Here is a 26,189-nt window from a genome sequence, read left to right as displayed (position 1 = left end):
AGGAGTACCAGTTCTAAGCATACTTGAAGGCAGCTCTTTACTGTGCAGGTGAAATGGGACCCTGCAGGATTCAACTTTCAGATCTTCAGTTCCAATCCCAAAGGAGCTGCTTGAGTTCTAAGCGGTCGGGTTACAGTCTTTGGAGAAGATAAAGTGCCTTTTGAAAATGTTTAAGACTCTATTGAGAATCAAAGCTTTTCTTCAGTCTATGTTTCCCCAGTTTCTGTATTTTCACAGCAGACTATGAATAAATTGGTAGAACATAAGATATTAGAAGTGGCAGGGCAGCATTTAGGGACTTTGGAAACCCAGGTGTTATCTGCAAAGAAATCTAGAGTGATCCCAAAATGCAGATAATAAAAGGTAGACTGCACCATCTCTATCAAATGTCAAAGTTGACAGCTATCCATAAAGGGCAAATACAACAATTCCAAAAAATATGGCATGTGTATGAACAATGGAAAGGAATTTAATGAGGCTATGATATGTACCGATGATGGGTGGGGGGGAAGGGGGGAAAAGGGCAGATTAGGGGATCAAAAAGTATCTGATGTAATTGGATGTTTGAAATATATATGTCATGTTTATGTAATGACTATCACATTCTATTGAAGAGCGTTTATTTTCTGTATTAAGGAAAAAGAAATTGATGTTACTCTACCAAATTGTCTATACTGTTGGCTAAGTTGTATTGGAGCTAAAGAATTTGGTTGTCATTTGTGATATGCAATTATTCATTAATAAAAAAAATTGTAAAAAAAAAAAAAAAAAAAATCTAGAGTGACCTTTATTAAAGATGGTCTTTCATGAAATTTGAAGTTAAGAGGCAGTAAAAAAAAAAAATGCAGTTTAGAATAAGAACATCAGATTGAATACGCTATGTATTTGAAGTTAGAGAGACACAGAAAGTTTGGTGCCCAAACTATACTATCTTCCATCTGGGAAAAAGTCTGTGGTGGAAAGAGTCTTCCCATGATGAAATAACTAATAGGGCCGGTCTAGTTGTTTAATACATTAAACTGGAAAGTGACAAGTATTGTTTTAAAATTATTTCAAATTTAAAAGACGCTTCCTTTTAGAGCCACAGAGTGGCTAAGGCCACTCAAGCTAGGCAGTAGTACCTAGGGTATTTGACATCCAAGGCCGGTCATTTGTTAACACCCCCCACCCTCCAAAATCCAGTACTAGGCATACTGAGAATACAAAACACTCAGGACCAATAGAGCAATTCTACCATACCATAAGCAGCAATTTCTATGAGTCACACAAGGGTGTACCTAGGAAAAGGAAGAATCTTAAACACTACAGTGAACACTAGAACATCAATTCACATGCGGTAAAACGAAGATCATCGATCCTGCACAGTCAATGCCAACTGAAAGTCATGTCTTTTTCACAGACACAGATACACCCTAACCCACCATAGAATAAGTAACCATAAACTTTCTATTTAGACAAAAATTAAACTGAACCCCCAAGAAGCCAGATTCTGCATACAATGCAACATCACAGAAACAGAAACTGTCCCCTAATAATGTGCAATAAAGATAGCAGATGTAAATTTCACCACTTTACAAATTAGCAAATAGAAATAAAACAAATATAGAAAATAAAATAATACTATTTTATTGGACTACTACATTTAGCTTTGAGAGGCCAAAACCTCATTCCTCAGGTCATTACAGTATACTGCTGTTACAGTATCCTCTCCTGACCTGAGGAGAGTGTTTTGTTCTCCAAAAATGTCAAAATATATTAAAATTAGTCCAATAAAAAGATTACCTTATTTCCATGTTCTGTTTATAAACATTTATTAACACAGCTACAATAGTACTTTATCCTAAAGCAAGAAAAAAAATGTATTTACAGTTTGTCGTCTCTGGTTTCTGCTTTCCTCATCTTCTCTTCACTCTCTCCATCCAGCATCTGTCTTCTCTCTCTCGCTGCCATCCAGTGTCTGCCCTCTTTCTCCTATCCCCTCTATCCACCATCTGCTCCTTTCATCCACTATCTGCTCTCTCTCCCATCTAGCATCTACCCTCTATCTCAGTCCCTTCCATCCACCATCTGCCTGTCTGCCCTCTCTCTCCCCCCTTCCAACTATTGTCTGCCCTTTCTCTCTGCCCCTTCCATCCACCATTTGCCCTCCCTTTCTCCATCCATCCAGGGTCTGCCCTCCCCCTCTCTCCCTTCCATCCAGGATCTGTCCTCTCTTTCTCTGACCCCTCTTTTCAGCCCCCAGTTCTAGCCCCATTATCCCACCTGCCCCTACCTCGTCCCAGCCCACTTTTCCCCACCTGCACCCACTTTCAGACCCCAGTTCCAGCCCCAGCCCACTTCTCCCACCTGCCCCCCTTTTCAGACCCCAGTTCCAGTCCCATTATCCCACCAGCCCCTGTTTCAGCTTAGTTTCAGCCCTAGCCCTTTTCTCCCTCCAGTCCCTGAGCTTCAGCCCCAACCACTTTCTCCCTGTCCCCTTTTCAGCCCCCAGTCCCCACAGTTTTAGCCCCTGCCCCTTTTCGGTCCCCAGTTCCAGAACTAGCTCCCTTATCCCACCTACCCTCCTTTTCAGCCCCCAGTTCCAGTTCCCTTCATCCACCTGCCTTGCATTATGGCCCCCACTTTTCAGCCCCAGCTCCATTCTCTCATCTGCCCCCCCCTTTCCAGCCCCAGAACCATTCTCCCACCTGCCCCTGTCCCATGCACGGCCCCATTCTCCCTCCTGCGCGTCCGTGGCATTGTCCCAATTCCAGCTTCAGCCCCCTTCTCCCATCTGAGCCCAACAAGACCCAGTCCCCACCTATCTACCCTCAGCTCCCCAACAGCCCCCTTCTCTCTGCCACCCGGCCCCCTACAATGCATTTTAGAAACATATGAATCGGCACCGCAGCACCAGCGTGCAGCGCCCTGCATCCACCTGTGAAAGAAGCAGATCGCCGCCTCGGGCCTTCCCTGTGTCCCACCCTCCTCTGATGTAACTTCCTATTTCCGCGAGGGCGGGACACAGTGAGGGAAGGCCCGAGGCGGCGATCTGCTTCTTTCACAGGCGGACGTGAGGCGCTGCCCTCTGGCACTGTGGTGCCGGTTCAAATGTTTTTAAAATGCATTGCAGGGGGCCGGGTGGCAGAGAGAAGCGGGCTGTCGAGAGAGCTGAGGGAAAGGCAGGTGGAGACTGGGGACTGCGGAACCAGGCGCATAAATAAAACAAACAGGATGGGTACACCCGGGGCGGACCGCCACCACCGCCTCACCCTTCAAAGAACGGGGTTTTTTCCCTGCTAATATTATGCCCTGAAGATAGAATACTACTGTGCTGTTATAGAAAGACCAAATACACTTGAAGAGCACGTACAAATCTGAACAAAGATCTAGCGGGTTGCTAGATCTTAGTATGCCCTATCAGACGAACTCTACACTTGTCTTTTGACTGTACACTTGTCTTTAGATTGTCTTTAGATTGTACACCTGTCTTTTAGATTGTAAGCCTTAGATTGTACACCTGTCTTTTAGATTGTAAGCTCCTTGAGCAGGGACTGTTCTTCCATGTTAAATTGTACAGCGCTGCGTAACCCTAGTAGCGCTTTAGAAATGTTAGTAGTAGTAACCCAGTAAAGCACATTACTTATTCAGAATGCATCCAATGATTTACCTTATGATGAGGCTGAATATTAAGAAGCAGAGGAGGAATCATACTGACAGCTTCTTGGCGACTAATGTTACCCTAAAATAAATAAAACACAATGTCATATTTTATGATTTTCATGATTTATATTTCTCATTTTGCATCATATATGCACAAATCTACAAACATTAAAATATCTATATAATATACACAGCACAGCTGCGTGTACACAGCTGGTTACAGTCGTTTTGATACGGCTCTATAAACCGAGAGAACAAATACATTTTGAAAAGATATTTGGTCAGACAACCAAAGCAATCCAAAATCTTGTTAGCATCGGCTGGACAAAAAGTAGAAAAACACCCCACTAAGTATCAATTATGGAAGCAACTTTGATGTTTTAGTTGGAAAAACACAGGGAAATGGGCTAGAACAAGCTATCTACTTTTACTTGCGTAAAATAAAACCAGCCAACTCCTTAGCAATAAACACTAAAGTTTCACATGAGAGTAACTTAAGATACCAGAACAGTTTTCTGCCAGGGACTGGGACACTGGCCCCTTTAAATCCACCGGCCTCGCCTAATGCCTACACAACATATGCTCCACTACATACCCGATGACACCATGCATTTCAAATGCATTTGTTATGACCCTTTAGTAATATACTGCAGATTACAAAGGGCATTGCTCTTTCCAGCCTTTGCCCCAATAGGGCTCAAAGGATTTAAACTCCTGAAGAAGGCCCCTTAAATAAAACACAGCCCATATCAAGACAAGTCAGTATTGATGCAATAAAGTCTATCTGAGCACATCTGATTTCATTGTGTTTTAGTCATCACTCCTGTTTGCTCTTACCCAACACTGAAACTGTTATTCACTTTTAAGTCTCTCCTTTTCTTTTTAACTTTCCAAGCAAGTTCTCACACACTCACTCATAACCGCACGCTATGAACTCCGCCCTCTACCCCCAAAACAAAGTTCTTTACTGAAAATTTCAGAAATTAAACCAGCAAGTAGATGTGTGTATGCTTACAAGATGCTTGAGTTCCCTCCAACTGACTGTTTGAAGCATATGATGGCTAACAAGGTGGCAAACAGAGTGAAAGAGGATAATGAGCAGCCCATGGCTATTCAGGCAATTTTACTTTATTCTGCTGCTGTATTATAAGTCAGCATTACTGGGAATGGCTACTGAGAGCCAACATACACAAAATGAGACTCACTCTTTGTCAGTGGCACAATTATGGGAGGGGGGAGCCTTGGGAGCCTGGACCCCCCCCCCCCCCCCAATTCGGGCACAGGCCTCCTCCAAACACGTAGCACCTGTTGAATGGCTGGTAGGGATACCAAACCACCATCAACCAAAGAAATTTGCTACTCAATCCACTTCCCTCCTCCTTGTGCTGCTGCAGTAAAGACAAAGTCAGTGACATGTCTCCAGCCACCAATGCCAGGACTCCTAGCACGTGCTCAGTATTACTCCATTTATGCTCCTTGCTGATGCAAACATTTTTCCAAATGTGTAGAGAGATGTGGTAGCTGTGTTAGTCCACTCAGTCAATAGAAATAGAATAAAATAAAACATAGAAAGAAAAGAAGATGATACCTTTTTTATTGGACTAAATAACTTAATACATTTTTTTATTAGCTTTGTCAGATCAGAAATAAGCAAACTTTGATAAGTAACAGCATATATAAGTGAAACATCAAAGTATTTCAGTGACAGTCTGAAAGGATGAGGGAGGGTTGGGCTAGGTGATGTCTAATGTATATTATCCAGCAAGTTAGGGATGAAGATACGCCTGTGATCCTGCTCTCGGTGGACACAGAGAAGGCGTTTGACCGAGTAGAATGGCCGTTCTTGTTAGCAGTACTAAAACAGATAGGAATAAGGGGAAAATTTTTGGCCTGGCTTCAACTGCTCTATACCAAGCCAATGGCAGCGATTAAGATAAATGGCTCACTTTCCAAACCAATAGGCCTAGGTAGGGGCACAAGGCAAGGCTGTGCGATCTCTCCATTATTGTTTGCGCTCTCGATCGAGCCGCTGGCCAAGATGATTCGGGAGCATGTCGAGATAAGAGGGGTGGTAAGGGGTAAGTGAGAGCATAAGATTATGCTCTTTGCAGACGATATCTTATTGACTCTAGCACATCCCCGACAATCTTTAAATCGAGTAATAGATGTCATATCTCAGTATGGACAATTGTCCGGTTTTAAAATTAATGTCAATAAATCAGAAATACTTAACCTTACAACATCATTACTGGAGGCAAGGATGCTGCAGAGGACCTATCCCTTTGTGTGGGCCGAGAAATCCATTCAATATCTGGGCATACAGATTACTAATAAGATAGAGACTATGTTTCAGACGAACTACCCCAGAAAGCTAAAGGAGCTGTTTGAGGAACTGGATAGGTGGGAGGGCTTGACACTGTCATGGCTGGGGAGAGTACATGCCATAAAAATGATGCTTCTGCCTAAATTATTGTATTTATTCGTGGCTTTGCCGATACTGATCCCGCGCTCCTTTTTTCAGCAGCTGAATAGGAAAATGTTTGCATACATATGGTGGAAAAGACCGCCGAGAGTGTGTAGGTCAATGATGTTTCAAACACCACTCAGGGGAGGTATGGGAGTCCCAAACTTCTATTTATACTATCAAGCAGCACAGCTGAGGATACTGGCAGATTGGTACCCGGAGAATAACAAGAAATGGCTACACTGGGAGAGAGCATGGATGGGTACGCGATACTTGGGGGACCCTCTGGATTGTGGCCCGGCGGGATTAAGTCATCTATTGTCCACCTGGTTGCAGTTGAGAAGAAGGGTATTCCCGGATAGGAAGTATTTTTTTTTACAAATGGCTAGTTGTGGAGCACTGATTTTGTGGAGCTGCAAGAAGCGTATAGTCTGGAGAGAGATTTGGTATACTATCACTGCTTAAGAAATTTCCTCTGCCGACGTGCTGGGGAGGAACTGGACCTGGCGGAAACAGTTTTAGAGAGAGCAATTAGAAGGGGAGGGGGGAGAGGAAGTGTAACTAGACTATATAGACTATATTAGTACAGAAACCCCATCGGCAATTAACCTAGCGAACTAAGGAAAAAATCATCTTAAGTAGAGGAGTGTGGTAGCCGTGTTAGTCCACTCTTAAGGTTATCAATAGAAATCAAACAAAATAAAACATGGAAAAGAAAATAAGATGATACCTTTTTTATTGGACATAACTTAATACATTTCTTGATTAGCTTTCGAAGGTTGCCCTTCTTCGTCAGATCGGAAATAAGCAAATGTGCTAGCTGACAGTGTATCATCTTATTTTCTTTTCCATGTTTTATTTTGTTTGATTTCTATTGATAAGGAAAAAATCATAAAACTCCGACGCATGATACCAATCACTACCACTGAGTATACAAGCATCCTTGAATGCCTAGACCGGAAACCTGGGGAATATCCAGCAGACAGATCATGGACCAACTTTGACTTGATTACGAACTCACACACTGGCTCAGAAAATATGCCAAATCTCAATGCAAACTTGACATCTGCCCGATTAGCCTATTAAAAGCTGCCCCAAAACAATTCAAAAAAGACCTCACGAACCAAGTAAATTACAGACTCCTAAATGGTCTCTTCCCTACGGACAAAGGAAATATCCTTCTCACACCACTGCCAAAAGATGCCAAGAAAAGCACAATGGACCTAACAAACTACCGACCAGTTGCTTCCATCCCGCTCATAACAAAACTGATGGAGGGCATAGTGACGAAACAACTCACGGAATACCTAACCAAACACTCAATTCTACATGAGTCTCAATCAGGATTTAGATCAAATCATAGTACTGAAACTGTACTTGTGTCTGCAATGAATTCATTCAAAAAAACAATTGCAACCGGTAAAAACATACTCGTACTACAATTCGACATGTCTAGTGCTTTCGACATGGTAGACCATGGAATATTACTACACCTGTTAGAATGTTTTGGAATCGGAGGCCCAGTTCTCAACTGGATCAAAGGCTTCCTCATCACCAGGTCCTACCAAGTAACAACGAACAATGACAGATCACCGCCCTGGACACCAGAATGTGGAGTTCCTCAGGGATCCCCCCTCTCACCAACTATTTTCAACCTGATGATGATACCACTAGCCAAACTACTAGCCAATCAGAACCTTAACCCCTACATATATGCGGACGATGTTACGATCCACATCCCGTTCAAAAGTAACCTAAACGAAATAACCAACGAGATCAATCAAAGCCTCCAAATCATGCACTCTTGGGCGGACTCATTCAAGTTAAAACTGAACGCGGAAAAAACTCAATGTCTGGTTCTCACTTTCCAATACAACACAAGCAACCACCCTACCATAACCACACCTTACTGCACACTCCCCATCTCAGAAAATCTGAAAATTCTGGGAGTCACTATTGATCGAAACCTCACACTTGACACCCACGTGAAGAACACAACGAAAAAAATGTTCTACTCGATGTGGAAACTCAAAAGAATAAAACCTTTCCCCCTAGATACGTCTTCCGCCCCTAGTACAATCACTAGTGATAAGTCACCTGGACTATTGCAACGCTCTGTACGTAGGATGCAAAGAACAGACCATTAAAAAACTCCAAACAGCCCAGAACACCGCAGCCCGCCTCATTTTTGGAAAAACCAAATACGAAAGCGCAAAGCACCTAAGAGAGAAACTGCACTGGCTCCCGCTCAAGGAACGAATTGAGTTCAAGATCTGCACGACCGTATACAAAATCATTCACGCAGAGGCCCCACTCTACATGCTGAACCTAATAGACTTACCACCCAGAAATGCCAGAAGATCAGCCAGCAAGTTCCTCAATTTGAACTTCCCCAGCTGTAAAGGAATTAAATACAAACAGGCATACGCTACTACCTTTGCGTACAAAAGCACACAGCTATGGAACGCACTACCCATGACCCTGAAAACCACGGACAACTTAACCAGCTTTCGCAAATCTTTGAAGACATTTCTCTTCAACAAGGCCTACAAAAATAATCCTTGATGAAACAAACTACTCCGTATACCACCCAAACGCTTTAAAACACCTCTAACACGACCTTACCTAATACCTTCTAACTAATTCCTCTTCTACCTCCAGTTTATTACCGACTGTATCTAAGATTATGTAATGACTATACCATATTAACACCCTGTAAGCCACATTGAGCCTGCAAAAAGGTGGGATAATGTGGGGTACAAATGCAATAAATAAATAAAATAAATAAATACAGAGCACTGCTCCTGTTTACATCCCCGCAGGATCACTATGTGGCTAGGTGGGAGCGGAAGTTGCATAAAACTTTCCCACCAGACGACTGGATGCATATCTATAGATTCTTGTTGAAACCATCAATTGCACAACCACTAATTGAGAATGGGTATAAAATTTTATACTGGTGGTATTATATGCCGGATAAACTTAAACGGATATACCCTCACATATCAGCAGAGTGCTGGCAAGAATGCGGGGCACAAGGGACATTTATGCAGGTCTGGTGGGATTGTCGAAAGGTTCAAGAGTATTGGGCCCAGGTACTACTAATCGTCTATACGATAATTAAGGTGGAGTACCCAGGCCGGGCAGAATACTGCCTGCTTCATCTCAGACCCCCGAAAATGCAGGCACACTTGCACAAACTGGCTATCCAATGCTTTGTGGCAGCAAAAATTGCACTGGCCCGGGCGTGGAAGCAGAAAGAAACACCAGCACTACAGATGGTAGCTCGTAAAGTGGACTTTATTTATCAGATGTCAAAACTAACGGCCATGAGAAGGGGACAGGTCACGATCTTTCAGAAAGTGTGGCGACCATATGAACTTGTAAGAGAAGGGCTAATATCATTACCATAGTACTAGAGGGACGGGGGGGTGGGAGGGGGGTATATGACTGAGCTATCAAAACAATGTTAAGCTACGCATTTGAATGATGTATGAAAAGTTATAGATGTGGTTTGTTTTGCATTATAAAATTTCAATAAAAATAACTTAAAAAAAAAATTTGAAGGTATGACATATTTTGAATATCTTTGCAATGTTAATGTATCTGTTGTTACTATTTATCACTTAAGTGTAACATTATTTTTCATGTATCCGCTTTACCTTTCAATTTTTATTTTCATATTCAGTCTACATTTTTAGGATGAACCGACATTTTCATATTTGCAGTTTTTCATTTAATTTTTTAATTTCCATATACGTCTCAGTATGTACAAGTGTTTGACTGTAACATTATCATGTCTATAAGCCTCTTTGCCTTTATTATGCAAATCTGTTTTCATTGCTATTCAGATTATTTTAAATGTTGTACCCTCATGTCACGTATAGTTTCATATGCTTTTACTATATATTTGTATAATGGTTTTTTGATACTATATATGTTTTAAAATATTTTTATTGTCTTAATGTCACTATTATATATTACAAATTATAAACAAACTTAAGGAAAATCTCCTTCTAAATTTCTTAAATCATCAACAATCTCCTCCACTCTTGATTGTTGACTATTATATATTACATACAGCATTTTACATGGAATATATTTCTATATATGTTGTATTTTATTTTGTTTTAGACCCCTGAAGAAGGCCTTTTTGGCCGAAACACAGACCATTTAGGGTCCCAATAAACCTTTTTGGTGCTCTTACCATCTGTGGTTTCAGTTTGGTCTTTCTGGATTTCTTCCGCTTGTTCTGTTGTTTTTTTTCTTGTGTTTCTTTGCGGGAGATTTGGATTCTCTTTGTTGTTCTTCCACATTGAATGGAACATTTTCTTTGTTGTATTTTTCGCATGGCTTTCTAGTGTGAGATTTCCTATCCGGAGCCCATAGTACAGAGCTGGTGTAACTGGTCCTGCCAAAATTTCCAGGAAGCTGTTATTTGCTTTTAGCTTTACAGACTGTGGGGCTAAAGACCTGAACTGAGCATTTACTAGGAACCTACAAAGTTAGTGGCAAATTGAAGCTGATTGGTGGTCTAGTGGATCGCGGAGACTCGATTGACCCGGAACCTGGGAAAAACGGCAAGATTTCTCTGCCCGACCCATCTCCCCAGACGACCTCCCCGCACCGACGACGTGGTGCCGAAGGGAGCACTGGCGACTGTCCTGCTCGATACTGTCTTGACTCCCCGATGCCTAGGCAACAGGCGGCGACAAACCGAAGGCGACCAAAGAGGGAGAAAACACCGATGGGACGTCTGAGCTGGGAGAGGTAGACGACGCTGGTTTCCCACATGTGGAGCGCCCGCTGATCCCCGCTGACTCTCGCTGAGTCCCGCGGCTCCACACCGAGGGCGATCGAGAATGAGAGCAGCGAAGAGCGGGTAAGGCAGTATTAAGGGGTGATTTGATAGCCTATGTATCAGCTAGGAGAAAAAGACACGCGCAGACCCTTGTAGTGTTAGAAAGACAGATACGAAAGGCTAAGCGCCGGTACGTGGCGCAAGCAACAGAAGTCAATAAGGAAGCTTACCTATCAGTTCAAGCAGCAGTTAACTCAATCCTGCATGAAGTCCTCCTGAACAGGAACTGAAGACTAAACTTGAACCTGAAATGCAACCAGAATAAAAACAGTACAGATATCTGGGAGGGGCTATGGATTCATCAGCTATGATTAATGGAAAGAAAATTATCAGATATGATACATAATTTTACCTTCCATATCATCATGCTGATCAATCCATAGACTGGTGGGATGTACCGAAGCAGTACTCACCCAGGGCGGGACATAGAAATCCCTGACCGCAACACTGAAGCTCCAAACCGGGCCTCCGCCCGAGCAGCCACAGTCAAGCGGTAATGCCTGGAGAAGGTATGAGCCGATGCCCAAGTTGCCGCCTTGCAAATCTCTTCCAAGGAGACGGACCCGGCCTCCGCCATCGAGGCCGCCTGAGATCTAGTGGAGTGAGCCTTCAGCCGGATAGGCGGCACCTTCCCCGTGGCCACATAAGCCGCTGCAATGGCTTCCTTGACCCATCTTGCCACTGTAGGCTTAGCAGCCTGCAGACCCTTACGAGGACCTGCAAACAGGACAAACAGATGATCCGACTTCCGGAAATCATTGGTCACTTCCAAGTATCTGATGATGACTCGTCTCACATCTAGATATTTGAGAGCAGAGTACTCCTCTGGGTAGTCCTCCCTACAAAAGGATGGGAGACAGAGCTGCTGATTCACATGGAAGCGAGAAACAATCTTGGGCAGGAAGGAAGGCACTGTGCGAATAGACACTCCTGCCTCAGTGAACTGCAGAAAGGGCTCTCGACATGACAGCGCCTGGAGCTCGGAAACTCTTCTGGCTGAAGTGATAGCCACCAAAAAGACTGCTTTCAACGTCAGGTCTTTCAGAGATGCCCTCGACAAGGGTTCAAAAGGCGGCTTCTGCAAGGCTCTTAGCACCAGACTGAGATTCCACGCAGGTACCACTGAGTGCAGAGGAGGGCGCAGGTGATTAACTCCCTTGAGAAAGTGCACCACATCTGGCAGCAAAGCCAGGGAAGCACCCTTCAGGCGGCCCCTGAAGCAAGCCAGAGCCGCTACCTGGACTTTAAGGGAACTAAGCGACAGGCCTTTCTCCAGACCTTCTTGCAGGAACGCCAACACTGAAGAAATTGGCGCAGTGAAGGAAGAAAGGGAGCCTGCCTCACACCACGATGCAAAGGTACGCCAAACCCTGGCGTAAGCAGTAGAAGTAGAGCGCTTCCTCGCTCTCAGCATAGTGGCGATGACCTTGTCTGAGAAGCCTTTCTTCCTCAGACGCTGCCGCTCAATAGCCAGGCCGTAAGACCAAAGGGGGGAGGGATCCTCCATCACCACGGGACCCTGATGCAACAGGCCCTGCTCCGCTGGCAGTCGCAGAGGTCCGTCCACTGAGAGCCTGATCAAGTCCGCATACCAGGGACGTCTGGGCCAGTCCGGACCCACCAGGATTACCCGGCCCGGATGCTTTGCCACCCGGTCTAGCACCCTGCCCAACATGGGCCAGGGCGGGAACACATAGAGAAGCTCCTGTGTCGGCCACTGTTGGAGAACAGCATCTACTCCCAGAGATCGAGGGTCCCGTCCTCTGCTGAAAAAGCGCGGCACTTGGCAATTGGCCGATGACGCCATCAGATCTAGGCTCGGCTGGCCCCAGCGCTTCGTGATGCCCAAGAACGCCTGAGCCGATAGCTGCCACTCTCCGGGATCCAAGGTATGGCGACTGAGAAAGTCCGCCTTGACATTCATGACTCCAGCAATGTGGGCCGCCGACAGCTGTTCCAGGTTCGCTTCCTCCCACTGGCATAGATTCATGGCCTCCTTGGCTAGAGGGGCGCTCTTGGTACCTCCCTGGCGATTGACATAGGCCACAGCCGTGGCATTGTCCGACAGAACCCGTACTGGCTTCAACGCCAGTACCGGGAGAAACTCCAAAAGCGCCAACCGAATGGCTCTGAGTTCCAGGAGGTTGATAGACCACTTTGCCTCTGCAGGAGACCAGAGCCCCTGCGCTGTCCTTCCCAAGCAATGGGCTCCCCAGCCCGTCAAAGAGGCGTCCGTCGTGACGACAACCCACTCCAGGGTCAAAAGAGGCATCCCTGCGGACAACTTGTCTGTCCTCAGCCACCAGCTCAGCGCCTTGCGCACCGCTAGGTCCAAGGGAAGGCGCACAGCGTAATCTTCCGACACTGGAGCCCAGCGCTGCAGCAGAGAGAGTTGTAGTGGTCTCATATGAGCCCTGGCCCAGGGCACTACTTCCATCGTGGCCGTCATAGAGCCCAACAGCTGCACATAGTCCCAAGCCCGAAGAGGAGAGGCTACTAGGAACTGGTCCACCTGAGCCTGAAGCTTAACAATTCGATTGTCTGGCAGGAACACTCTGCCCACTTGGGTGTCGAAATGAACTCCCAGATATTCCAGGGACTGAGTAGGGCGTAGCTGGCTTTTCTCCCAGTTGATTATCCACCCCAGGGAGCTCAGAAGAGCAATCACCCGGTCTACAGCTCTGCCGCACTCTGCATAAGAGGGGGCTCGGATCAACCAGTCATCCAGATAAGGATGGACTTGTACTCCTTCCTTTCGTAGGAAGGCCGCGATGACCACCATTACTTTGGAGAAGGTCCGCAGAGCAGTAGCCAACCCGAACGGGAGGGCTCTGAACTGGAAGTGTTGGCCCAGGACTGCAAAACGCAGAAAGCGTTGATGAGGAGGACAGATGAGAATATGCAGGTAAGCTTCCTTGATGTCCAAGGATGCCAGGAACTCCCCTGCCTTCACTGCCGCTATAACAGAGCGGAGAGTCTCCATTCGGAAGTGCCGAACTTTCAAGGCCCGATTGACCCCTTTGAGGTCGAGGATAGGCCGAACAGAACCTCTTTTATTTGGTACCACAAAGTAAATGGAGTAACGTCCCTTGCCAAGCTGATCTTCTGGCACCGGAACGACCGCACCCAGGCGGATCAGATTGTCCAAAGTCTGCTGCACTGCCACAGCTTTGACCGGAGACTTGCAGGAAGAGTGTACAAAGCCGTCTCTTAAGGGTCGGCAGAACTCTAGCTTGTAGCCGTCTCTGATGACTTCCAGCACCCAAGCGTCTGAAGTCCACTCGCCCAGAAACGAGGACAGGCGTCCTCCAATCTGCACTGGGCCATGGACCAGGGCCCCGTCATTGGGTACGAGACCCTGGGGGAGAACCGGAGGAAGCACCTCCGGGACGGCGGTCTCTGCGAAAGGAATGCTGCTTGGGGGAGAAGTTCCTCTTGAAGGAAGAGGGGGCAGAGGAGCCCGACTTGCCCGGGCGATACCGACGGGCTTCCTGAAACCGTCCTTTGGAGGAACTGGGGCGAGCACCACTGGCCCGAGCCCTGACCTCTGGTAACCTCTTGCCCTTAGACGTGCCAAGATCGGTCACAATTTTGTCCAGCTCGACCCCAAAAAGCAGCTTGCCCTTAAAAGGCAACTTAGCCAGGCGAGACTTAGAGGCGTGGTCCGCAGACCAATGCTTCAGCCAAAGCCACCGCCGCGCAGAGACTGTCTGAGCCATACCTTTAGCTGAGGCTCTCAAGACATCATACAGCAAGTCTGCCAAATAAGCCAAGCCCGATTCCAGGGCCGGCCAATCAGCCCTCAAGGAAGGATCCGAGGGGGAAGCCCGCTGCACAATCGTCAGGCACGCCCTGGCCACATAGGAGCTGCAAACTGAGGCCTTCAAACTTAAAGCAGCCGCCTCGAAGGACGACCTTAAGGCCGCCTCCAATCTTCTGTCTTGGGCGTCCTTTAGGGCCGTGCCACCTTCCACCGGCAACGCCGTTTTCTTAGTCACCGCAGTGATTAAAGAATCCACGGTAGGCCAAAGAAAGGCCTCCCGTTCACCTTCAGGCAGAGGATAGAGGCGGGACATAGCCCTAGCCACTTTGAGGCTCGCTTCTGGGACATGCCATTGAGCCGAAATCAAGGTGCGCATGGCTTCATGCACATGGAAGGTTCTAGGCGGGCGCTTCGTCCCCAGCATAATGGCGGAGCCAACAGAGGCTGAGGGAGAGACATCCTCCGGAGAGGAAGTCTTCAAAATGCTCATGGCCTGCACTAACAGGTTGGGCAAATCCTCTGAGCGAAAGATCCGCGCTGCAGAGGGGTCATCCGCTCCATCCGAGCGGGAATCCGTCTCCTCCAAGGAATCCCCAAAGGACCGTTGGGAGAACTCAGATACGCTGCCCTCATCTACATCAGAGGAGACAGAGTCCTCTAGGGCCTGGAATTCCACCCGAGGGCGTTTGCTTCCGGAGGCCTCAACCCCTTTATCAGACAGGGGGGCAGGGGCAGCGTTTTGCATAAGAAAAGCCTGATGCAGCAGCAAAATGAACTCAGGGGAGAATCCCCCCAAACTGTGCACTTCTGCAGCTTGGGCCACGGCCCTAGCCGCACCCTCAACCGGCGCTCGCAAGAGCGGGAGAGAAATGTGCTGCGCATCCAAAATGGCGTCCGGCGCGAAACTCCGAGAAGGAGCCACGCGGGAAGAACGGCGCTTAACTTTGGCCGCTTTCTTACCGTCGCCCGAATCAAGGGCGACCATAGTATTAACGTCTCCCAGCTCGAGGGCGGCCCAAGAAGAAGCCGTCCGAGCAGAGTGGCCGGCCAACATGGAGTGGGCGAGCAGCGGGGGATGGGCGTTTATGGCGGGAAAAACCGCCGCACCGGAGGAAGAACCGGGACACTGACCGGACTCCAAACTGATGCTTAACAAAGGCGATTCAGGTTTTGAAATCCCCGCATCCCTGCTAGACGCACCCAAGCGGGCCGGGGAGCGAATCCTCACGCCCTCGCCCTCCGATGCCATAAGCCACGTGGAGACCGAACGGGGAACTCCCTACCCGCTATAAAAAGGTAAAATTACCTGCTTCTCGCTCCGAGCTGTAACAAACTGGTGTCCCAGTGAGCAGCTGCAACAAACGTTGAAATAAACGTCCTTAAGGATGTCCAAAATTTTTTTTTTTTTTTTTTTTTTAACGGAGCCAGCGGGAGGGGGGAGAAAAGGAGGGACCTGGCACCACCAGGTTTGCACTTGCTCAATAAGAGCCCTTAACCCCAGGTACTCAACAAAACCTAAAGATTAGGCTTGGAGACCTAGCCAGAGCTGCTGCTGTGTGTGACCACCACCTGCTGAGATAGAGAACATACTGAGGAGTTTCCGGCAGCACATGACCACATATAGGGAGGCAAAAGGATTGCTCTCTATCTCCACCTGCTGGTAGATGGACACAACCCACCAGTCTATGGATTGATCAGCATGATGATATGGAAGAAGTCCTTTTCTGACCTTGACAAAGAGGACTGACATCTCTTCTCTGTCTTCCCTAACAAGCCCCAAGTTAAATTTATCTTTTGTATTCTTGAAGAAAAAAAAAAAAACCACTAAGTACACAAAACAAGAACTTACAGACTCGGTCTCACTAACAAGAAACTGGTGAAATTTTTCCAATTCTGGAGACTTCCGAATAATTTTTCGACTCAGGTTAGTATGCCACGCCAGCTCTTCTGGATACCTGAAACAGATTCATACACATATATGATTAGGAAAACATCACAGCATGCAAAAACATAGGGATCCATTCAACCTACATGACAGGCCGATAGAAGAATCACAAAGTTCAGCTTTATTTGCCAGAAAAGATCACTGACGTACTGGCAATGAAAAGAGTGGTCAGGACACAGTACACCATAGGTTCTCAACAGGTATGCTGCTTGTCTTGATAACCTATGTGGTTCTATTTCTAGCCTCCCTTCTGCAGCCTCCCCCACCACTGCTGCTGTTTCCCCAACTTACAGTAGTCACACAGCCATCGTCTTCAAGTGTACATTGTTAGCTTTTCCAGTCCCCCTACCCTGGAACAGAAAGTTGACATCAGAGGGGGTAGGGGTCTGGCAGAGTCGACAATGTGTACTTGAAGACTGGGGTCATGCGATTGTGGAAAGCTGTGTTGCCACAGCCAGTCTGGGGAAGCAACAGCAGCAGCCTGGGGAGATTGAACAGAAGGCGCAAGGAAAGAGAGGAGATGCTAGATGGAAGTGTGGGAGTGAAAAAGAAGGGAGAGAGAGTATAGTGAAAGACTGGGGAATAAAAGAGCCAGGGTAAGGAAAAGAGATGGAAAGCTGTAGGCTAATGCAGTAAAAAGAGTGAAATTGAAGACTAGATAGTAAGTGAATTAAATCTAGACAGACACAGAAAAGTAAATTGAAAAAAAGCTGAAAAGTAAACAGGAGAGAGAAAAAAAAGTTGAGAAGATGGAGGAAAGCAGAAACCAGATTTAGTCCAACACAATTTGAAAAGTAATAACCAAACAATGGTAAAAAAGTAATTTTATATTTGATTTTGTTATTAGTATATGTCTGTTTTTGCAATGGCCATTTCACAAACTCTGCTGATCGGAGTTCGGGAATACTCAGTTGAAGTTTGTTCAACTTAGGGGTCCTTGACTTAAAGTTGAGAAACAGTACAGTAGATCACATGGAGCTCCGCATTTCAATATGTGGAGCTAAGTTTTCATTTGGTCCATGAGGTACTAAAAGGAAAAAACAGTAACTCCCATGCAGAGAGGTGAATACATACATCAGAAGACTTACATAAGAACATAAGAGTAGCCATACTGGGTCAGAACAATGGTCTATCTAGACCAGTATCCTGTTTTCCAAACAGTGGCCAAGTCAGTTTATCATAAAAAATTACTTATGTCATAGGTTAAGAGATAAAATTTCATATATGAAAAACTGCACTGAAAAACCTGTCTCTTCCATTTGACTTTTCTCTGATGAAAATGAAGCACATTTTTCCTGCACCAACGAATAAAGGGAAGGTAAAGATCACTGTAAGATAACTGTTCATTTAAACAAAATTTGCTGCCAGTAATATTCAACATGCCTCCCCAAGCCTCCAGAATTGCCTTCCCAACATCACACAGACTTCCTACCCTTCCAAAACCTTCTGGCTCCTGTAGCACTAGTAGCAGGTTGAATGAGTAAGAACCGAACCAGCCTGTTCTCACACCACCAATGAACTGTCCACTGGCAACATACAAGACTAGGGCAGATATAATCGTATTAAGCAGCCAAAATAAATCTTTAGCCTTGCACCCCAACCCCCAATTGATTGATCAGTCCCCCAGCTTCTCAGTGTGAATCTTAATAATTAAACTCAATCAGCATAATGACTCTTAACACCACACCTCCCAGAATGATTCTGTAACAATGCACAAGTGGGTCCAAGAAAACAAACGGGCAGAAGCTCTGCAATATTTAGAAAGGAGCAAATCACAAGGGAAGAAATAAAAAGTATTCACCACACGTATATGAATCATGAATCATAAATCATAGAAAAGGCCCAACAAGATCATTTCGCCCTAACCAGGGCTGCATCAGGGGCTTCAAAAACAAAACTGCCAATAAACAAACACAAACATGTGTTATTAAAACTACCAAAAAAAACCCATCTGAATCCGGAGGGAATAGGAAGTGTGAGAGGACCTCAAAACCTCCACCTATCCCCGAAAGCATCAGTGCCTCCGGAAGCACGCTTTCCACCCTGAGCCAATCTGCCCCCGGAGTGGCCCCTCTACAGAGGCCCCACTTGAACATCTAGCCAAGATCTAGAGCCAAAACCTACCCTGGGACCACCCCAGCACAAGGGCCTAAGGGGGAAGGGAGCAAGAACACCCCACCACCCCAACTCCGGAGGTAGAAGGAACAGGTTCCTGCTGCGTTAAAACAGCTGCATAATAAACGTGTGAAGAGAAAACGGCCACCAGAGACATCATGACCTCTGATCACAATATCTCAGGAGAAGAAAAAGCAAAGCTGGATCCCAGTGCACCCCCCCCCCCCCCCCCCGGGGCCATTTCCGAAGTAAAAAATGGCCCATTACAATAGAATACAATAGAAGCCTACCACGAGAACCCATAACTACTCGAACACAACCCTTACACTCCTTTATTCAAAATGTCTCACTGTACAGCTGCATAACCAGATCCTCTTGTCCTCTTCTTTCTCTTTGCTACATCAATTGTATTTCTTCCCTGTTATGGCGCTGCCATAACAGATCTTTGTAAGCCACATTGAGCCTGCAAATAGGTGGGAAAATGTGGGATACAAGTGCAATAAATAAATAAACAAACAGAACCAGCAGTCGGCCCTCTCAGAAGCCACAGCAGCTGGCATGTGGGAGCCTGCTGAGATTCAGAGAATTCCCTCAGCTCGAAGTCCGGGCAGCTCTAGGCTCTCCTAGGGCGCTAATTGTGGAAATACCTCATCTGTGCTTTTTTTTTTTTTTTAAACAAAGAAATCAGTTCTATTCCTACACAGGGAAATGCAGAGAGGTTCAAAAAAAAAACAACAAAAAACAACCAAACCAAAAAATAAAAAAACACAAACCTGGGATTGTAGACAAGCCTTTGGGGGTGGGGGGGTCCACCCCATAGGGGTGCTGGGCAAGACGGAGAATGGGGACCGAGCGAAAAGCTGCAACCAGAGCTATCAAGTGCCAACTGAGGACTGTGGAGTCAAACTCCACGCTCCACTGGGCACAGAACAAATCCATAAGCCAAACAACGGCCCTTAGGCTCAACCACACCAGCAAAGTGGGGAACCAAAAAGCAACCTATTGCCTGCTGAAGGTAAATAAAAATACTACAATCTTCCAGGGGGCACTACAGCTTAGACCGCTGATGTCAATAGTAGAATTCTGTCTTTTCTTTACCTCCACCTGCTAGTAGGAAGGGATAATAACCCATTTGGGCAGAACAGTTGAACTGATGCTGAGTGGCCAATCCACGTCACAAGTACCTGGCAGAAACCCAACTAATAGCAACATTCCATGCTACTAATCTAAGAGCAAGCAGTGGCTTCCCCCATGTCTGTCTCAATAACAGACTATGGACTTTTTCTCCAGAACTTGTCCAAACCTTTTTTAAACCCAGGTACGCTGCTGTTACAATATCCTCTGATAATGAGTTCCAGAGCTCAACTATTCTTTGAGTGAAAAAATATTTGCTCCTATTTGTTTTAAAAGTATTTCCATGTAATGTCATTGAGTATTCCCTAGTCTTTGCACTTTTTGAAAAAGAGCAAAAAAAAAAAAAAATAGTCGACTCACTTTTACCTGTTCTACTCCACTCAGGATTTTGTAGACCTCAATCATATCCCCCTTCAGCTGTCTCTTTTCAAAGCTGAAGAGCCCTAACCTCTTTAGCCTTTCCTCATATGGGAGGAGTTCCATCTTCTTAGCCTTTCCACATATGGGAGGAATTCCATCTTCTATCATTTTGGTCGCTCTTCTTTGAACCTTTTCTAATTCCGCTGTATCTCTGTATCTCTTGAACACAATACTCAAGATGAAATCACACCATGCAATGATACAGAGGCATTATCATATTCTTGGTCTTATTTTGAATCCCTTTCCTAATAATTCCTAGCATCCTGTTTGCTTTTTTGAGCTGCCACACTGAGCAAAAGAAGATTTCAACATATTATCTACTATGTCACCTAGGTCTTTTTCTTGAGTGCCGATTCCTAAGGTGGACCTCAACATCAGGTAACTATGATTTGGATTATTCTTCCCAATGTGCATCACTTTGTATTTGCCCACACTAAATCCGATCTGCCATATGGATGCCCAGTCTTCTAGTTCCCTAAGGTCTTCCTACAATTTTTCACAATCCACATGGGTTTTGACATCTTTGAATAAATCTGCACATGACACAAAACTAATCACCTCGCTTGACCTTCTGATTTTCAGATCATTTATAAATATGTTAAATAGCACAACTCCCAGTAGAGATTCCTGTGGCACTCCACTTTTCACATCCTCCATCGAGAAAAATGGCCATTTAACCCTACTCTCTGTTTTTTGGCCAATAACCAATTCCTAATCCACAGGACATTGCCTCCTATCCCATGAATTTTTAATTTTCTCAGGAGCCTCATGAGGAACTTTGTTAAAAGCTTTCTGAAAATCTAGATAAACTACACCAAGCAGTTCACCTTTACCCACATGTTTATCCACACATTCAAAAAAATAAAGCAAACTAGTGAGGCAAGACTTCCCCTTGGCTGAACTCAGGCTGACTCTGTCCCATTGAATCATGTTTGGAACCTCACCCATGGAAAAAATAAAAAAATACAAAGACAACCCTTGCATGCACTCTGCTAAAGTTTGCTCCTCCTTGCACTTATTTATCTTCCTATCTGTCACCCTCTCTCTGTTCCCATTGGCTATTTTATGTCAAAACGTTCTTACCAGCTCAGTGGCTGAGGTGCTTCTACTTTCTGACCATCCACTTCCAGGTTCTGAAGTTCTTTGAAATACTTGTTCTTTAAACAATGGAGAATTTCTTTGGCGTGACTAGGGAAAAGTAAAATGATATTTTAAAACATCAATGGTTTACAAAATAACATAATGAGCTCAATGCAATATTTTTATCACTAAAACTGTGTAGCACAAAAAACCGCGCTAAAAAAAAAAAAAAAAAAGGAATAGGAGGTACCAATCATACAATATGATTGATAGGATGAATTACAACTGACTGGCAAACCAAAATGTATTGAACTAGTTTAATAGTGTCTCAGGGCATACCCAGCTAATCAAGTTTTCAGGATACTCATAATGTATTATCTCCAATAACAGTACATAAGCATTTATTTTCATATATTGTTTATTCAAATTAACCTACATATATTATCTAATGCATTTGACTATTTCATGCCTAGTGCTATATCACTCATACTACCATTCATTCTACTCAATACTCGTATCTAATCCCTTTGATACTTATCCGGCTACCAGAAGCACAATGTTCAACATCAACCTCAGAACTTTTCAATGCCACTCTGTTCTAATTTACTGCTTTGCTAGGTGACTCTAGCCCTCCCTTCACTGCTACAAGACCTGTTTTTAATTGTATACTAGCAGCAGCTGTGACTTCTAAGACATCAGCATTGAAGCAAGGTTACCTCACCAAACACAGAGTGACTTTGCCCGTCTCGTCTTCCGCCAGGGTCGCTTTACTCATAACTACCCCTCTCCTCAAGTCACTTCACTGGCTCCCTATCCGTTTTCGCATCCTGTTCAAACTTCTTCTACTAACCTATAAATGTACTCACTCTGCTGCTCCCCAGTATCTCTCCACACTCGTCTTTCCCTACACCCCTTCCCGTCGTGCACTCCGCTCCATGGATAAATCCTTCTTATCTGTTCCCTTCTCCACTACTGCCAACTCCAGACTTTGCGCCTTCTGTCTCGCTGCACCCTACGCCTGGAATAAACTTCCTGAGCCTCTACGTCTTGCCCCATCCTTGACCACCTTTAAATCTAGACTGAAAGCCCACCTCTTTAACATTGCTTTTGAATCGTAACCACTCACCTCCACCTACCCTCCTCTCCTCCTTCCTGTACACATTGATTTGATTACTTTATTTTTGTCTATTAGATTGTAAGCTCTTTGAGCAGGGACTTTCTTCTATGTTTGTGCAGCGCACACCTTGTAGCGCTATAAAAATGCTAAATAGTAGTAGTAGTAAAATAAAATAGTCAAGAGAAAGAGAAAACCCTTGCTGCTAGTATACAAATAAAAACCGAGCGTCTGGCAGGACAGTGTTAAAGCTGAAGATTACAAAAGAAGACGAATAGAAGTGAAGGGACGGCTCAAAAGCTTAATATAGGCAAACGATACCCCTCGGGCATATAGGTTATCTGATATTTACAATAATGACACAATAATAATCACCCGGCACATGGTATTTTCTTAAATATGGCACAACTTGGCCGCAGCTTTATTTAGATACAACACATCTTAAAACCTTAGGTATACCCAAGCCGAATTCAGCCTTCGGCTCATTATCCAACATTCAGCCTTTGGCTCATTAACCAACCGAGTCCGCTGTATTAGCAAGACTGACCAATCCTAAACATTGCTCCCTGCCGCACAGCAGGGAAGTTCAACCGTAAGCACAGCTATCCTAGCTGCCTAGCTTATACCATCAGGCTTGGGTACCCCACCAAAGCTGCAACAAGATATATACAGGTTCAATTTCACAGTAAACTGGGGAGGGGGGGCTGGGTGTATGCTGGTGCCCGGACGCCTGAAGAGGCCGTCCGGGCTCCGCCCAGGGGCTTTTTAAACCCCTTTGTAGCTCTTCTCCCTTTTCAGCGGGGTGCCCCTTGGGCAGCGGGAACGTGCCCATCACGCCTCGCTTGCACCCAGCTGACCCGGTGCGCATACCCATCGAGGCACGGCGCCATATTATAGGCGGCTCCGTGCACCCATGGGGGCACTGCGCCTTGCTTTAATATAGGCAACTGAGACCCCTTGGGCATATAGATTATCTGATATTTACAATAATGACACAATAATAATCACCCAACACATGGTATTTCCTTAAATACGGCACAACTTGGCCGCAGCTTTATTTAGATACAACACATCTTAAAACCTTAGGTATACCCAAGCCGAATTCAGCCTTCGGCTCATTATCCAACATCCAGCCTTTGGCTCATTAACCAACCGAGTCCGCCGTATTAGCAAGACTGATCAATCTTAAACATTGCTCCCCGCCGCACAGCAGGGGAGCTGAACCGTAAGCGCAGCTATCCTAGCTGCCTAGCTTATACCATCAGGCTTGCGTACCCCGCCACCAGCACCCCCCCCCCCCCCACCATCAGCTGCGGCCTGTTGTGCCAGATCACAGGGTCTAACATGCTCAGGTCATTTCCACTTGCAGATAGGATGGCCCCCATCTCTTAGCAAGCACCCTGGGCAGATCTCCTTTGCCAAATCGTGCATCATTTGCCGTCTATCCACGGCCACAGACCAAGTGGCAATTTGCCGATTCACTTTCTTTCTGGGTCTGCCGGCGCTGGATTACTGGGATACCGGGATAACCGTGGGCCCATTTCATCCCTCCGACTCCCGTCCCGTGCATTCTTACGCCTTCGCCTTCTGTGTTCAGGCCCGAATGTGAGCCATACGGCCCAGGTGCCGCCCATGTGTTGCCGAGTGTCCCAACATCTCACCCTGCGAGATGAAATAGGTATACAGGCATACAGTCACGAGTACATAATTAATGGCACACTGGGAAAAGACCCAAAAGGGGCTATCGAGCCCCACATCCTGTCTACGACGGTGTCCAATCTCACTCTGCAATATAAGATAGTGGTTGGTAGATAGTCATAATTACATAAGTAATGCCACACTGGGCAAAGACCAAGGGGTCATCGAGCCCAGCATCCTGTCCACGACGGCGGCCAATCCCGCCATGTGTTACCGAGTGTCCAACATCTCAGCCTGCAACATAAAATAGCGGTAGGTAGACAGTCATGAGTGGATAAATAATGCTACACTGGGAAGAGACCAAGGGGCCATCGAGCCCCGCATCCTGTCTACAACGGCGTCCAATCCCTCCATGCGTTATCGAGTGTCTACATCTCACTCTGCAATATAAAATAGTGGTTGGTAGAGAGTTATGAATACATAAGTACTGGTCGTCTATCATTGCATTGCAGTTGCTCAGGAACACATGTCCTAAGTCCGGCGGTCGTTCTCCGTGGACCTAGTCACCCCACCATGATGGGGAGGCTGCTGAACGACGCCGGGCAACCCCTGGGCATGCACTTATGATAATCGAGTCGTAAGCCGACCTTGGCCATGCGGGATCCCTGCCCTACCTGCCCCGGTAACTGCTCTGTTCTGCCACAGGGGGCGCGTTGTACTGATTCTGCCTCGGGGGGGGGGGGGGGGGGGGGGGATTCTTTCGCATGAGTCACCTACCCTCTAAGATCCGCTAATGGGAATACAATGATCTTTTCGAAAAGGCTGATTAGGGAAAAAAGGCCTGCCACTCTCCCTTGGTTCACTACCTTAGCTGATCGTAGGTCAACAATCGTTTTGAGCCAATAGACCCTCTAATGGCATATGAAATCTTATGATCTTTGTCTTTCACTGGGATCTTGAGATCCAAATACTTTGAGAATATTAACACAGATGAGAGGGTGATATGGTACTATGCAACAGAAAATATAAATATAAAACTTTCAAGGCATTGGATTCTGACTTTTAATGAACCCAAATGTATAATTACCCACTGGGTAGCTAAATGGCTATTGAGGGCATGCTGTATTTCTTTTAACAGCAGCGAGAACTGCATGCAGCAAACTGTCAGGATGGGTGAAACATCCCTAGCATTTGCTGCAGTTCTAGCTCTGTAGGTCTTTGATGGAAGCCTAGAGGCAATATTCAACTGACATGTCTTCTAAATATGATAAAGGAGCCCATGGCAAGCTGCTTAATCAAACTGAACAAAGTACACTACCTTCACAGACCTTTTCATTGCGTTTAGGGCACTATTAGCTATCGGCCTACAGTGCTTCATCGTTTGAGTAAAATAACAAAGAGAGCTGAAAATTTAACTGAGATCATGTGTAAACCAGGTATTTTACCAGATATTCTAACACTCCCCCTTCAGTACATCACTACATATACAATGTGGCAGTGTGCCCCTGTAAGGCTAGCTTAGGAAGCAAACACTTGTAAATTAAAACACCATTAGGATTTAGAGGTATATTAACCGAATGTACCACCTTTATATTTATTGAGGGCCCCTTCTACTAAGCCGCATGAACATTGATTTAATACCCGTAAATCATGTGGCTCTTGCGGTAATTGAGGTGATATCTTTGCAGAGATAGACTAACGCAATGATCCTGACTCCTTACTTGGAATACATTCGTGCCTTGACCGACGAGATCCCACAACTGAAAGATTGCGAAGGATTGAAAGGATGCAGACTTCCTCTGTGTGCAATCTAACAAGCTGTATCTCCTGGGATTTTAAGTTCCTCAGGAAATGCTGTGAATTTAGCCATCAGAATTGCTATTTATCACTATATCTTTTGCGATGTACATATGTATACATATACGCATCCAGAATCTCGTATTTAACTACACGTTTTTGTTTTTTTTGCAATGGTACCTGTATAATTATACTACAGCAAGAGGCCCTCACTGG

The 26,189-nt window shown here is 45.6% G+C and overlaps 1 protein-coding gene across 2 annotated transcripts in view; it reads right to left on the bottom strand.

Annotated features, from left to right (window-relative positions):
• The window catches only part of LOC115474227 (tRNA (cytosine(34)-C(5))-methyltransferase-like), a 358,438-nt gene that overhangs the window by 309,783 nt on the left and 22,466 nt on the right, over positions 1–26,189 (bottom strand). For both annotated transcript variants that reach the window (XM_030209615.1, XM_030209607.1), the window contains exons 3-5: positions 21,428–21,532; positions 16,580–16,685; positions 3,650–3,721 (exon numbers count right to left, since the gene is read on the bottom strand). In XM_030209615.1, the coding sequence (XP_030065475.1) occupies positions 3,650–3,721; positions 16,580–16,685; positions 21,428–21,532 (283 nt within the window). The remainder of the gene's footprint in view (positions 1–3,649; positions 3,722–16,579; positions 16,686–21,427; positions 21,533–26,189) is intronic.

The sequence above is a fragment of the Microcaecilia unicolor genome, chromosome 1, assembly GCF_901765095.1.
Source record: "Microcaecilia unicolor chromosome 1, aMicUni1.1, whole genome shotgun sequence".
Lineage (NCBI taxonomy): Eukaryota > Metazoa > Chordata > Amphibia > Gymnophiona > Siphonopidae > Microcaecilia > Microcaecilia unicolor.
The sequence above is the reverse complement of the archived record's forward strand: the minus strand, read 5'-3'. Positions and strand labels throughout refer to the sequence as shown.